At 36.2% G+C, this 13867-nt stretch overlaps 1 protein-coding gene across 1 annotated transcript in view; it reads right to left on the bottom strand.

Annotated features, from left to right (window-relative positions):
* Window positions 1-13867, bottom strand: part of LOC107656220 (signal peptide, CUB and EGF-like domain-containing protein 1) — a 64877-nt gene that overhangs the window by 28472 nt on the left and 22538 nt on the right. The window contains exons 4-5 of the mRNA XM_016443983.1: window positions 11717-11851; window positions 868-993 (exon numbers count right to left, since the gene is read on the bottom strand). Coding sequence (XP_016299469.1) covers window positions 868-993; window positions 11717-11851 — 261 coding nt within the window. The remainder of the gene's footprint in view (window positions 1-867; window positions 994-11716; window positions 11852-13867) is intronic.

Raw genomic sequence — 13867 nt, 5'->3', positions numbered from 1 at the left:
AATTTGAGTTGAATTACTGAAATAAATGAACTTTTCCACGACATTCTAATTTATTGAGATGCACCTGTACTTGGATGAACAGGAGTTTCAAGGACTTTGGTCCACGGTTTTCCCACTAGTATTAAAAATAGAAGAATGACAAATTGTAGATGAAAGTTCTCCAGATGTTCAGGCCAGAGGCACAGCATTATAAACTAATATGTCCTTGACAGATCAGTGGCTGAGGTGGTTTGTTTAAGGAGACATCAGTATTAGAGGACAGACTAAAATCAATAAGAAAGCCTGTTGTTTAGCTTTGACGCCACCAGACGTTTTCCTTTGAAATGTATATTGAGAAGCCAACTTGTGGCCGAAAGGAAACTAAGGGATTTTTCATACCACTTGAAAAGAATCTAAACAAGTGTCTTCAACTTGGATGAGATCAATACTTACATGATGGCATTATAATTTGTAGCTACATCAATTATAATTATGTGGTAATTTTAAGTGTACATCAAGTATTTATTTCCTTTTATAAAAGGTTTTACACCTGAAGACATAAACAGCATTTCTGACAAATGTTAAAAATGTTGTACACATCCAGTCATGTCAGTCATGTCATAAGTTTCAATAAAGAGGTTGCCTTGTTGAGATCCATAATGACCAGCAGAGATATAAAATTATTAAAATAAAATTATACATTATAAAATAAATAAAAATGAATTATAAATTCAAAAATTATATATATATATTCATTTTTTTATTTATTTTTTAAATAATATATATTCTGGCCAGGGATTACATAATTCATGTATGACAATTTTAGAATTCTGAGAGAGGGAACAATGAAATTTGTAAGTTCAGTAATTTCGGAAAGTTGATACATACATTTGCAGTCATGCTGATTTTCGGCTAGCTCAAATCCTGGGCGGCACTCACACGCCACACCACCTTTGGGAGTCTCTCTGCAGATATGGGCACAGCCATGGTGCTTATTCATACAGTTCATCCCATCTGCCGAAAGAAAGACAGTGAGAAAAACAGAGAGAGAAACCTGAGTTACAGTCGTGTGATCTTCCCATTACAAACACTCCTCTGACAGGCTCCTGGAGATGAGCGTGTGATTTTTATGAGTGGTGTAAATTAGTTTAATGTTTCTGCCACAGGACCTTTTTTCACACACAGAACAACACTTACACTGACTGACCTGTGGAAGCACACACAAAAACTCTCTCCACGGACAACATGCTCAGCAAACATCTACACTACTTTTTTCCTCTTTCATTTTCCCCCATTTTGTTCTGAGATTGCAACATCTCTCCTCATGTTTCACCCACAGGAATAATTCACCCACGAATGAAAATTCTGTCATCACTTACTCTCCCTCATATCGTATGACTTAATTTCTTCCAGAGAAGACAAAAAGAGAGATTATGAAGAACATATTGGTTGATTTTTTCCAAACAATTACAATTTTTCTAATTATATTTATTATTAAACTAGAGCTTTAAAGCTTTAAATAAGACCATAAAAGTATCATAAAAGTGATGCACTATATTCCAAATCTTCTGACATATGTTCACTATACGTGAAAAATAGACCAAAATGTGAGTCATTACTCTCATAAATTGATTTTACAACTAATCTTGTCATTAAATTATTTTTGTTCAAGATCAAAAACTCTGATTTGTAAACTCAAATTGCAATTGCATTGAAACACAACCAGTATATTTTGTAATATATGTGCACTATATGACATATATTACCAGTATATATGACAATATATATATATATATATATATATATATATACACACACATACAAAGGTGGAAAGTAACGAATTACATTTACTCGCGTTACTGTAATTGAGTAGCTTTTTTGTGTACTTCTACTTTAAGTAATTTTTTAAATATGTAATTTTACTTTTATTTTACGTAGAGGTAAGGTAAATACTTGCATCGTTGCATTGGTGGTTAAAATGAAGCTTTGACAGTTTAGCAAAAGATTTTGCACAAATTAGCCAAAAAGACAGTGGAGCAGGTTGTGCGATATAGGCTATATCGTCTGCGAAAATATCGTAATTGTTGTTTTAACGATGTGCAATGACATTATCAGTATTTTGCCAAAAACAAAACAAAACACTCCTACAGTGCCGTGAAGTCTAGTAGATTAGACTAGAGCGCGCGCATTTAGAGTGCTTTCTTTCACTGCATGATTCAGTCTGTTAGATTGCATAAATTGACAATTTTCAATTTAGAAAATGTCAGAAATTTCAATTAGCTTTTTCCTTTCCCTCTGATCTTGTATGTAGAGTATAGTGCAGTTATCTACCATAGCATCTCACCATCCTTAGCGAATCCTCCTAGTTTCCTAAACAAAGTGATAACATAAAAGCCCTGAAAAAAAAGACACAGACAAGGGATGCCAGAGAGGAACTGTTGGGCTTCTCTAAAGGACATCCTCCTCATCTTCAGGCCAAACAATGAGAAAAGAATGTGTGTGTACACAAAAGCAAGTCTCCGTGGAAACATGGCGGGTTCTTGCATCTCTGCCCCCTCTGTAGCCTCTTCAGAAGCGCTAAGTGCTCTCAGGACAGAGCCTAAAGTGGGCTGCTTTTCTGTCGGCATCTTGGAAGACACCTTGATGTGCCCAATTAACATGAACTCTGGAGAGGGTGTCAGATCTTTAAATGACAAAGAGATCTGCCACATTTCTCACCCAACAGTAAGAGAGTGTGAATGTGTGCTACTATGAAGCATTTTTACTATGAACCATTACTCTAGGTCTGCGACTGGCAGACTTATACTACTATGAGACTTCATTAGGCCGCATAGGGTTTTGGTGGTGTTTTAACTGGAAGTGTTGGAGATGAAATGAGACCTTCACCCCGGCTAAAGTTTTAAACATGCCACACGGCTGTCACAAGAACACAGACAGGAAGGAAAACTAAATATTGACCCCTTTCACCATAACTCATTCGTCATTCCTCCATCTGTGTATATCCACAGCAGCACTCAAGAAAATGTGAGAAAAAAAAATTGCAATTATGGGAAATTTTAAGTGGGTGCTTGTGAGAGAAAAAGACAGCAGGCTCATGCACATACGTGTATGTGCCTGTGTTTAATATCAGCATGCACTCTGTGTGTCCATGCGCTCTGTTACCCATAAACCCACCACTTAAAATAAGTGCTCTAAAAGCCCCAAATGCGATGTCAAAAGGGAAGCCACCTTTTAAAGTCTAATGTATAATAATTTATACACCAATTACAGTGCAGCTTAACCCGGCTTTACTTCTGGCCCGACAAAACAGTCTCAGATGTCCATAGATGGAGAGAATAGGATGGAATCTGTCTTTGTAACTCTGAACGTCAGCGTAATTTGGATAAATTTGAAATAAAAGACCTCTGAAGATGGCCTCCACATCCAACAACTCTTTATAAGGGTGGAAAACGTTTGTTTTAGCAGGTGAGGCTAACACAGGAATATCACAGGAGGAGCCCAGTTGTTTAAAACATGATCTAGAGTGCTTTTGACGTGTATAATTGTTAGCGGTTAGAAATAAAAGAGTTAAAAACTTTCTGACAGAGAACAAAGTGAAACTCTGCTATACTTTGTGCTGTTTCTGACTGTGTGTAGCACCTACAGCTCTGCAGTTTCTTCTGAGACATCTGAAAAAGTTTTTTTTTAATCTTACAGATCATTTCAATCTATCTAATATGTTTGTTTGGCACATTTTGAAGTAAACTGGAGCAGAAAAGCACTCTTACTCATTTCATATGCAAAAATGCATTTTTTTTATCTTAAAGGCACAGTAGCATGTTTAATTCTAAAGCATCCATTAAATTCTAAAGATCAGAGAAAGGGTTAAAAGGGTCAATAAAAATTAAATTATGACTGTTTTGGACAAAACAATTGTGACTAATATTACTAATTATACAAAATTATGATATGACCCTTTGGCTAACAGGAAGTGAACCATTTTCTACAGTAACAGTAAAACCCTGGTTAAAAGCATGTGTGATCAAGTTTGAAGAGAAAAAACCTTTTCTGTCATTTTAAGTAACAAATGATCTTTAAAAATAGGTTACCTATACACAAGCGCACACACATGCACAAACATATCCACAGGCCCCCTTTTTCCCATCTCTTGTAAATGCCATTTTAACTGAAATCTGTCACTCTCTCTCTCACACACACACACACACACACACACACACACAAGCTTATTAATTACGGTTAACATTAAAGTGGACCTTTTTCTGGAACGTTCCCTGGCTAACCCAGTGACCCTTAATTATGTCACAGTGGCTGGAGAAAGAGACGGTATTCCGGGTTCTATGTTTGATTCTATTCTCTCTCTACTTATGTCTTTTTCTGAACATGAAGGTTTACAAAGACCTGGTGACTTTAGTGTGATCATACACTAACACACACACTTTAAGCCTCCTGACACAGTGCAGCTGTTTTCTTCAGTGAGGAAAGAGTCAGATAGCAAAAGTGGGAGAAAGAGAATCTAAAGAAAAAAAAACACCCCAGCTGGACCTGGATCAGGACACCAGGAAACAGGAAACCCGACTTTTTACTTAAGTACTAGATATGGGTGTTATGCCCATATCTAGTATTACTTATTTTTAATACGACTGACTTTGCATTTAATGGTTAACTTTTATAAAGAATATCTCTTTGGAATTGAGACTTTAGTCTTTGCAACTTTACAGATCTTCTTTATGCACCAAGAGCTTGTAACACTCCAAATTGAAATCGCATCATATGACCCCTTTAATAACAATATTGTACGTTACTAATTATAACACTTTAATTTTACAGAGAGTAAAGAACATTTACATTATCAAATAACATTTTCATTCAGTCTAGCCAGAGGCACTCTCAAAAACTCCCATTATGATCACTGAAGCGGTTTACACTGTTAAATGAATATATTACTTACATTCGTACGCACATCTGCACTTTGGCTCAGAAATCTGAGGGGGCACGTGCCCCCGCGATGGACTGAAGCTAAAAATACAGCCTATGATCTGTACCTGCACTCGCAACCCAGATAATTTCACACTATAGTAACTAACTACGGTATGTATAGGTTAGGTTATACTTAAATTTGAGTCTGTACACAAAGCTATCATGTGACTTTATAAGACTTAGAGCAGTGTTTCCCAACCGGGGTGCCGTGGCTTCATAAGCTCAACAGAATCATTTGTGATTGGTTATAATGCAGCGCTGTACAAACGCATCTGTCTCTGGCTCAGTGCCAGCCAAAGCGCGAACACATATTTGAATTTAGCAGCTGATGCTGTGCCGCACTGAACGATATAATCACACCGGTGTGATTGTATCACATATAAAAAATATAATACGCCTATTTTTTGTCTTTTGGAAGCTGCATTCAAACTCCACTTGGCTCAGAAATCTGAGGGGGCACGTGCCCCCGCGATGGACTGAAGCTAAAAATACAGCCTATGATCTGTACCTGCACTCGCAACCCAGATAATTTCACACCTTTTCAAATGATCATATCGAAGTTAGAAATTAAAATATTGTGACAAAATTTTGTTAAAATTTTAACAAAGTTTGTTAAAATTTCCAAAGTGTGCCGCGACTAAAAAAAGGTTGGGAAACACTGACTTAGTGTATACTACAATGGACATTTTTAAAGCTACTTTTATGGTACTTTTGCACTCTTTTTGAAGACAAAATTTTTAAAAATTCTGACAGAATTCTGCCTTTGGGATAAGAAGTCCCTTTAAATGAACCAGCCTAAGAACATTTTTTTCCTTTAAATCTAAGTATATTTGCTTTGTATATTTAAACAGGTTTTGACAGCTGGCCCTCAAGTCAAGGGAAAAGATCCGATGCTCCTTATAACCAGTCCATCCCGCCTACCAACATGACTCCACCTGCAACAGTCAAACTACATTGCTCTGAAAAAACTGTTAGGGAAAAGAAAGAGAAAAGTATAAAAACAGAGCAAAAGAGGAAACGCAGAAGCATATGAAGGTTACTTCACCTCAAAAGCTAATATTTAATCGCAGTATTTATAACCAGCGGAAGACGGTGGGCAAGACCTTCAGTGCCCACTCGCTGTCAGCACCTGATGTATATGTGCGTGTTTGTGAGCGAGTGTATGTGTTTGGTACAGTTCAATCAAAGTTCTTCACCCCAAAACTGGCCCAGAACAAGTTTCGACCATGAGAGGACTGAAATAGTTTTCTCAACACACCACAACACAACACAATAGCGAGTGTATGTGTTTGGTACAGTTCAATCAAAGTTCTTCACCCTAAAACTGGCCCAGAACAAGTTTCGACCATGAGAGGACTGAAATAGTTTTCTCAACACACCACAACACAACACAACACTTCACTTAAAGAGTCCTAAATCATTAAGCATTTTCATGTAAAAAAAACACTACAAAACAACAAAAAACAGCATCACTAGGACTACAAGCACAACTATGCTCGTGCCCTTTGACCTCTGCTGTGACCCTGCAGGATTCCATCATCAGAGCAGGATGTTAGCTGGCGACTCAGGACAAGAGCGGGTCACAGTGTATCAGTGAAAAGGTTTGAGACACTTACATGCACACACATAAGCGCAACGGCTTTCTACCCGAGATCACTCCAGTTTTATGCAATTATTTCGATGAAAACAACATAAAATCTGTATTATTACTGTGTGTGTGTGTCAACAGTGGCTTCGTTTTGCCCACTTCCTCTCATCACACACTCCAAATAAACATTTGCCTTTTAATGTTTATCCTAGTGTTTCCTCCCACTCTTCATTCCACCTTTTCTGATATTATCCTCCTCAGGACTGAGAATAAGAAAGTGAGAGAATAAAACGAAAAGAGAGATTTTTGTTTTTAAACAAGTGTTTTTAAAGTGTTTTAAATGCTCTCCAAATGGCTCACCACGATTATTTGATTAAAAATACAGTAAAAAAGCAATTTTGTTAAATATAATTACAATTATAATTTCTATTTTAATATGTCATATTTTATTTTATGTTGAAAAGCTGTGATACATTTCTATTTTCAGGATTCTTTGATGAAGAGAACAACATAAAATCTGTATTATTACTGTGTGTGTGTGTCAACAGTGGCTTCGTTTTGCCCACTTCCTCTCATCACACACTCCAAATAAACATTTGCCTTTTAATGTTTATCCTAGTGTTTCCTCCCACTCTTCATTCCACCTTTTCTGATATTATCCTCCTCAGGACTGAGAATAAGAAAGTGAGAGAATAAAAGGAAAAGAGAGATTTTTGTTTTTAAACAAATGTTTTTAAAGTGTTTTAAATGCTCTCCAAATGGCTCACCACGATTATTTGATTAAAAATACTGTAAAAAAGCAATTTTGTTAAATATAATTACAATTATAATTTCTATTTTAATATGTCGTATGTTATTTTATGTTGAAAAGCTGTGATACATTTCTATTTTCAGGATTCTTTGATGAAGAGAACGTTCAAAAGAACAGCATTTGCATAAAATGTAATTCTTTTGTAACATTATAAATGTCTTTTGCTGTCACTTTTGATCAATTTAATGCATTCTTGCTGAATAAAAGATAATAAAAATATACATTTTACTGACCGCAAACATCTGAAATATACTGTATTAGCACAGGTTTGCAGCTTGCATGTGTTTTTTCAACTCCAGCACCTTCCAATGCCCATCTAAATGAGACGGTTCCCAGTTTGATGTAGGATAAGAGTAGGATATGTCCGCTTTAAGAAAACTAATGTTCATGTGCACATGTGATAATGTGTCTCTATCAGTGTGTACGGAAGGTGTGAAAAGGACTGTGGTGTGTGTGTGTGTTTGGGTCGTATTCCTCTCACATGCTCATAAATCATCAGTTTGCATTTTTCCACCAGCATCTGAACAGTAGGGGTGGCGCTTGGGTGAGCCAACACATTAATGATTTTCTCCTGGCAGAGAGAAAAAGAGAGACAGATAGATAGACCTGAAGCCCGTCATGTCACACAGAATTGGTAGGAACATCATTTAGAAGCATTTTTATAGTGCTTTTTTGTCATTTGGGAGCTTGCTTGACAGATGTGGTCACTATGTTCAGGTCAATTTCAAAAATCCTCCTCTTGTTTCATAGGAAAAATAATAGCATACAGGTTTGGAATAACATGAGGCGGAGTAAATAATGCCAGGATTTTCATTTTTAGGTGAAATACTGCTTTAAATATTTAGATAAGGTTCTGATTCATTCACACTACACTGCCAAACCAGTTGGTTACTTCTGCCATTCTGAGTCCGAAGAAGCCGACGGGCTGTTGGCAGGGCACAAAAAAAGTAAAGTCCTAATTTACAACCCACCAAGAGTGCCAGGATTTCAGCGGTTGAGAAGAATTTACAAGGTTATTATTTTCACAACATCATAGTTATCAGGCTTTATCGTTTCCTTCTGTGTGTGTACTTGCGTACATGAGCCTTACTATTTCAACTCACACTGCAATACACAGATGGATAGACCAACAGATTGACGGATGAATAGACTGAGGGATGGATGGACAGAGAAATGGATAGACAGTCTGTATATCTATCGTACATAAATCTGTCTATCCACCTGTCTTGTCTATCCCTCAATCTGTCTTTACATCTGTCTGTCTATTCATACCTCAGTTTGTCTTATCCGTTTATATATCTATCCATCCCTCTATCGGTTTATTCATCTGTTTATCCATTAATCTACCCATCCCTCAGTCTGTTCATCCAGATAGGTGTACAAATCGTGGGATGGAGAGACAGACAGACAGACAGATTGATAGATTGAGGGATGATAGACGGATTTTTCGATGATAGATAGATAGATAGCTCTAGAATCTGTCTATCTTTCCATCCGCCTGTCTATCCATCTGTCTATTCATCACTCAACCTGTCTATCCATCTATCTACTCAGACAGACAGACAGAATTCATATGCTTATTGCATATGATTATTCCTTTATGCATATTCATAAATAGACTATGACAACTGCTGTAAACCACATTCTTTCATGAATTGTATGAGGTGTTGCAGAAGTGGACATACAGTAAACCCGTGACCCACACAGGTCAATAGAACTGACAGAAGCCTTAGTCAAAAGAACATGGCCTCTTATAGAGCTCTAGTTTTCCACAGCAGACAGACGGCGCCAATGTAACACACACACACTCATATAACACTGCGCTAGACTCAGGCCAGTAGGACGTACTGGTGAGTGAAGAATTGTAAACACACAACACCACACATCTCTCTCTCACACACGTATACATAAGTCTTAGACATGAGCCAATGGGCCATACTGGTGACAGACGAACCGTAAACAAGAAACATGCACACATTCACACACACAGATTCCCAAACACACACTATTGATGAGTGAGGGTGATGAAGGAAGGTGAGAGGTTCATTTAGGGTGAGATTAAACGTGTGAACGCTTGCCTGTTTGTAATCAGTATGTCTGACTGTGAGACCAAGGCAGATGAGGAAGACTGTACGTGGGCTTAAAGGTGCAGTGTGTCATTTCTGCACCACTAACAGCACCAAACAAAACTGCAAACGATGGACGGAAGCTGTTGTTTCTATCCTATTTGTAAACTCAATTTCAAATTATTATATAATTCAACCATTTTTATTATGCAATTTAAATAATAATTTTTATAATTTTATATCGTTTTTAAATAATATAAATTATAAACAAATTACACAATTATTATTAATAATAATAATACTAATATGAATAATAATAATAACTTTTTTCTACGATATCCCAAAATTTGCCTAACTATAATAGGTGGAAACCTGGATACTGTCTGCATATTTTCTTGATCTGATAAACTCTAATCTGATTGACTGACTTTACACCTTTACTGTTTACAGTCTTTTGTGATTGTGTACGAGTACCTCAACTGTTTATTATAGAAGGATTATTGTCTTATGTAAATTATTTAAAGATTTGTATGTCAAATAGCTGAATTTAAATAGTACTAAAAATAATAAAATAAAATTACAAAATAAAATAAAAAATAAAATGAAATCCTAAGTAAAAAGTACTAAAAAGGCAAGAATTTCAATGATAATCACTGGCTCTTTTTAATTTAATTTAATTTTATATTTTATCTTATTTTTTTAAAACGTTCTTGTATTCCTCATGAAATTAGTAAATGAAAAAGATACCCATTCTTTCCAGTGGACAGTTTCTGATTCCTCTTCTGTTTACAGTGGATATATAGAGTAGTGTGCGTGTGTAGCGTGAAGAGACATACAAGACTGCAACAGCACATCAGTTAGCTATCCACAAAACAACCCTTTAGCTTGTTTACAGACAAGTACACAAATACACCACGCACTCACATAAAAACACACACACACTACTACTACAGTATTTACCGAAGTTTTGCATTTGTAGTAAAAATACTACATGCAGGAGCAGAGATTCACCAAAAGAGTTATGGGCTTCCCAAAAAGCAAATATGGAGCATTTCTGTTTCTGTGTCCAACTTTTTATCATCTATATTTTTTCTGTCCAGCTCTTGACTGGCTCTACCATTCTCCTCCCTCTCCAATATTCTCTCTCTCTCTCTCTCTCTCTCACACGCAAACACACACACACACACACACACACACACACATATATATACACATATATAACTCTGAACAAAACCTTAAAAAGTAGAAGGGGATGAAAAAGAGAGGGTTGTACACTCCTCTCCACATTCCACACATGATTGCGAGAGACATCAAAGATGCGATTACGAAGCAACCCACTCTCATTCATGACTATGTGTGTGAATCGTTTAGATTTGCTTAGTGTGTGGGAATGCATCCGCCTCAACGTGGAGAAGCATCATTAGTTAAATCTGACAGGCGGAATGAGAAAGCACAAGAGGGTCGCATGATCTGCGCACACACACGTCATGAAGTCACACGTCACAATTGACTTTACCAAGCTTTTGAACCCGAATGCACCATGCACACACAAAGATATGCCCGCTGGCCGCCTGCGCGTTCATGCTTTCAACTTCGACCTCTATACTTCAGCTCTGTCCAGGGTTCAAGACAAGTACAGTAGTGAGATGCTGCTGAACTCCGATGTTTAGCATGGAATTAGATTTGTGCCACAAGTATTGGACATCACATTTCATAAAGATGTCTCAAACAGTCCAAAAATTATATTTATTATAATAACAATGAAAAAATGTAAATACACTTCTTAAAATGCATGATGATATGATATATCTACAATACACCTTGAAAAAGTTTATATAATATTATGAAGTTCTATAATTGTAAGCATTCTTACCTTCATTTGCATATTATAAACCACGTAAAAAAAAGTTTTTTTATAATAACTTAATTTGAATTATTTTTAATTAATAATGTTTTAAATAATTCAAATTATTTTAAAATAATTTTAATACAATATTAAATTATTTAATAATGAGAGACCAACCTCACGTTAACTTTCTTTTTGTTGTTGTTGTTGCTTTTCCCATTCTCTAAAAATGTATTTTGACACATAATATAATATAATATAATATAATAAATATAATATAACTTAGTCAGAAACTAAACTCATATATAAAGTTAAGTATTTTTTTAAGTTTATTTATTCCCTAACAAATTATATTTTGTTCAGTACTTGAAAAGTTACATTCAATAATTATGACACAAATTTAAAATCACATACAGTATAACTGAGATTTCACTGCGGAAGAGACTCACCATCCGATCGGTGGATACAGGTGTGCTGGTTGTCACTCAGAAAGAACCCATCTTTGCACTGGCACTCGTAACTGCCCATGGTGTTCACACATATCTGCTGACAGCCGCCGTTGTTGTCCAGACATTCATCCACATCTAGAGAGACACAAACACACATGGTCATTACAAAACACGCAAACACAGCCATTCAAGCACAAGGATCTGGGCAAAACCATCAAGCTTTGTCTCTCTGCGTGACCAAAGCCGGCTCAGCTCAGGTATTTGCAACAGTGTTTGTTTATCCAGAGTTAATTTTCCTTGATTACTCAGACAATCTGAGGCTACTGAAGAATGTTGATTAAATAAGTAGTTTGGTGTTCCAGTTTTCAAACACATCTACCAGACAAATAAACCAGTAAACAGACGTCCGGGGAAAAAAATAATTTCAACTAAAATAAGAAAATTAAAACAATACCCATCATCCAAACCTTCAGTAATATTGGCTTGTTAAATAATAAGTAATAACTTGTTAAAAACACAGCATAAACTTTTTAAAGCTGTTTGGATGAGTATCTTGTAAATAAACCTATTGTCCAAGCTGTATGTGTATTTGCACATTGCTGTGTCTTTGACAGCTCTAAAAATGGCATTGTGGGTATGTTGGTTTGAGTAACAGCATGACATTGGAGACCAGTAACACACATGAGTGACTTTCATGCAGCCTTAACACAGCAACCTGCCTCTGTGGAGTCGGCTGCCCATAACTCTCTCTCAGGGGTGCTATTATGTCTCAGAGTAACACCACTGCCACTCTTCTGTCACTCATCACTATTGTGGCATGTCTTTCTCAAAGGCCATTTGTGCCTGAAACTTTATTTTTGTATCATTTTATTTGAAAAGGTTACTGTCGAATGTTCAATATAACATATTTCCCCACATCAGACTAGAGGTTACAGGTCTGTATTCACCATTTATACTTGAAAACCACTAAAGAGTATCACGTTTGGAATTCACTTAGCCGTAATTTGAATAGACAAGATGCACATTCTGGTCATATAACTCCATATAACTTTAGTATTTTGTTAAACAAAACAAAAAGCAAAGCAAAACAAAAATAATGAAAAAACAAAACGGCACCAAACAAACAAAAAAAGCCCCAAACAAAAGCAAACAAAACCAAACAACCCAAAAAAAAAAAAAAACCCAGACCAAATAAAACCAAACCATAAAAGCAAACAAAAAAAACAAAAACAAAAACAGACCAAATGAAACAAAAACAAATCAAATAAAAAAACAAAACAAAACAAACAAATAAAAAATGAAATCAAACAAAACCAAATGAAACAAAACAAAAACAAGGCAAAAGAAACCCAAACAAATACCAAGCAAAACCAAATGAAACCAAACAAAAACAAAACGTAAAAACCAAATGAAACCATAAAATAATTTTTTATATATATATATATATATATATATATATATATATATATAATTAACAAAGTTGAAGTTCATATAGCTTTTTTCCTCTGGCATATGATTCTCTACAGAATTACTTCAATACAGCCCAAATGAAGCTTATATTCAACTAAAATGACTATAACTAGATAATCTATTTTGCTTTACTTCCCAACATCTTGTGTCTGTGTGTGTGTGTGTGCGTGTGCGTGTTTGTGTGTGCGTGTGTTTGTGTGTGTGTGTGCGAGTTTGTTTGTTTTTGTGTGTGTGTGCGCGTTTGTGTGTGTGTTTTGTGTGTGCGCGTGTGTGTGTGCGTGTGCGTGTGTGTGTGATTGTGTGTGTGTGTGTCCCAACAGCCCAGTCGAAGCCCCGAGGACACAGTGATAAACTATGATGTCATTTCCCTGCATTGTCAGGAGACACAACCATCAGCGAGCAAGAGCACGGCTAACACTTCAGCTAGTGTACGGATACACAAACTCACCGCTGGCCACACGCAAACATTCAGAGAAAGTGATCTGATTGGATAAGAGCTTCAAAAGCCAACAGCTCCGAGGAGGAGAATCCAAACAGGATCCAAATATATCATTGAGAGACCACAGAACGTATTTCACCTGACTTTCAACCTGCTTTGGTGCTGAGATATACAGTGGGTACGGAAAGTATTCAGACCCCCTTAAATTTTTCACTCTTTGTTATATTGCAGCCATTTGCTAA

This window comes from Sinocyclocheilus anshuiensis, unplaced genomic scaffold (genome assembly GCF_001515605.1).
Source record: "Sinocyclocheilus anshuiensis isolate Anshui unplaced genomic scaffold, SAMN03320099.WGS_v1.1 scaffold183, whole genome shotgun sequence".
Lineage (NCBI taxonomy): Eukaryota > Metazoa > Chordata > Actinopteri > Cypriniformes > Cyprinidae > Sinocyclocheilus > Sinocyclocheilus anshuiensis.
The sequence above is the reverse complement of the archived record's forward strand: the minus strand, read 5'-3'. Positions and strand labels throughout refer to the sequence as shown.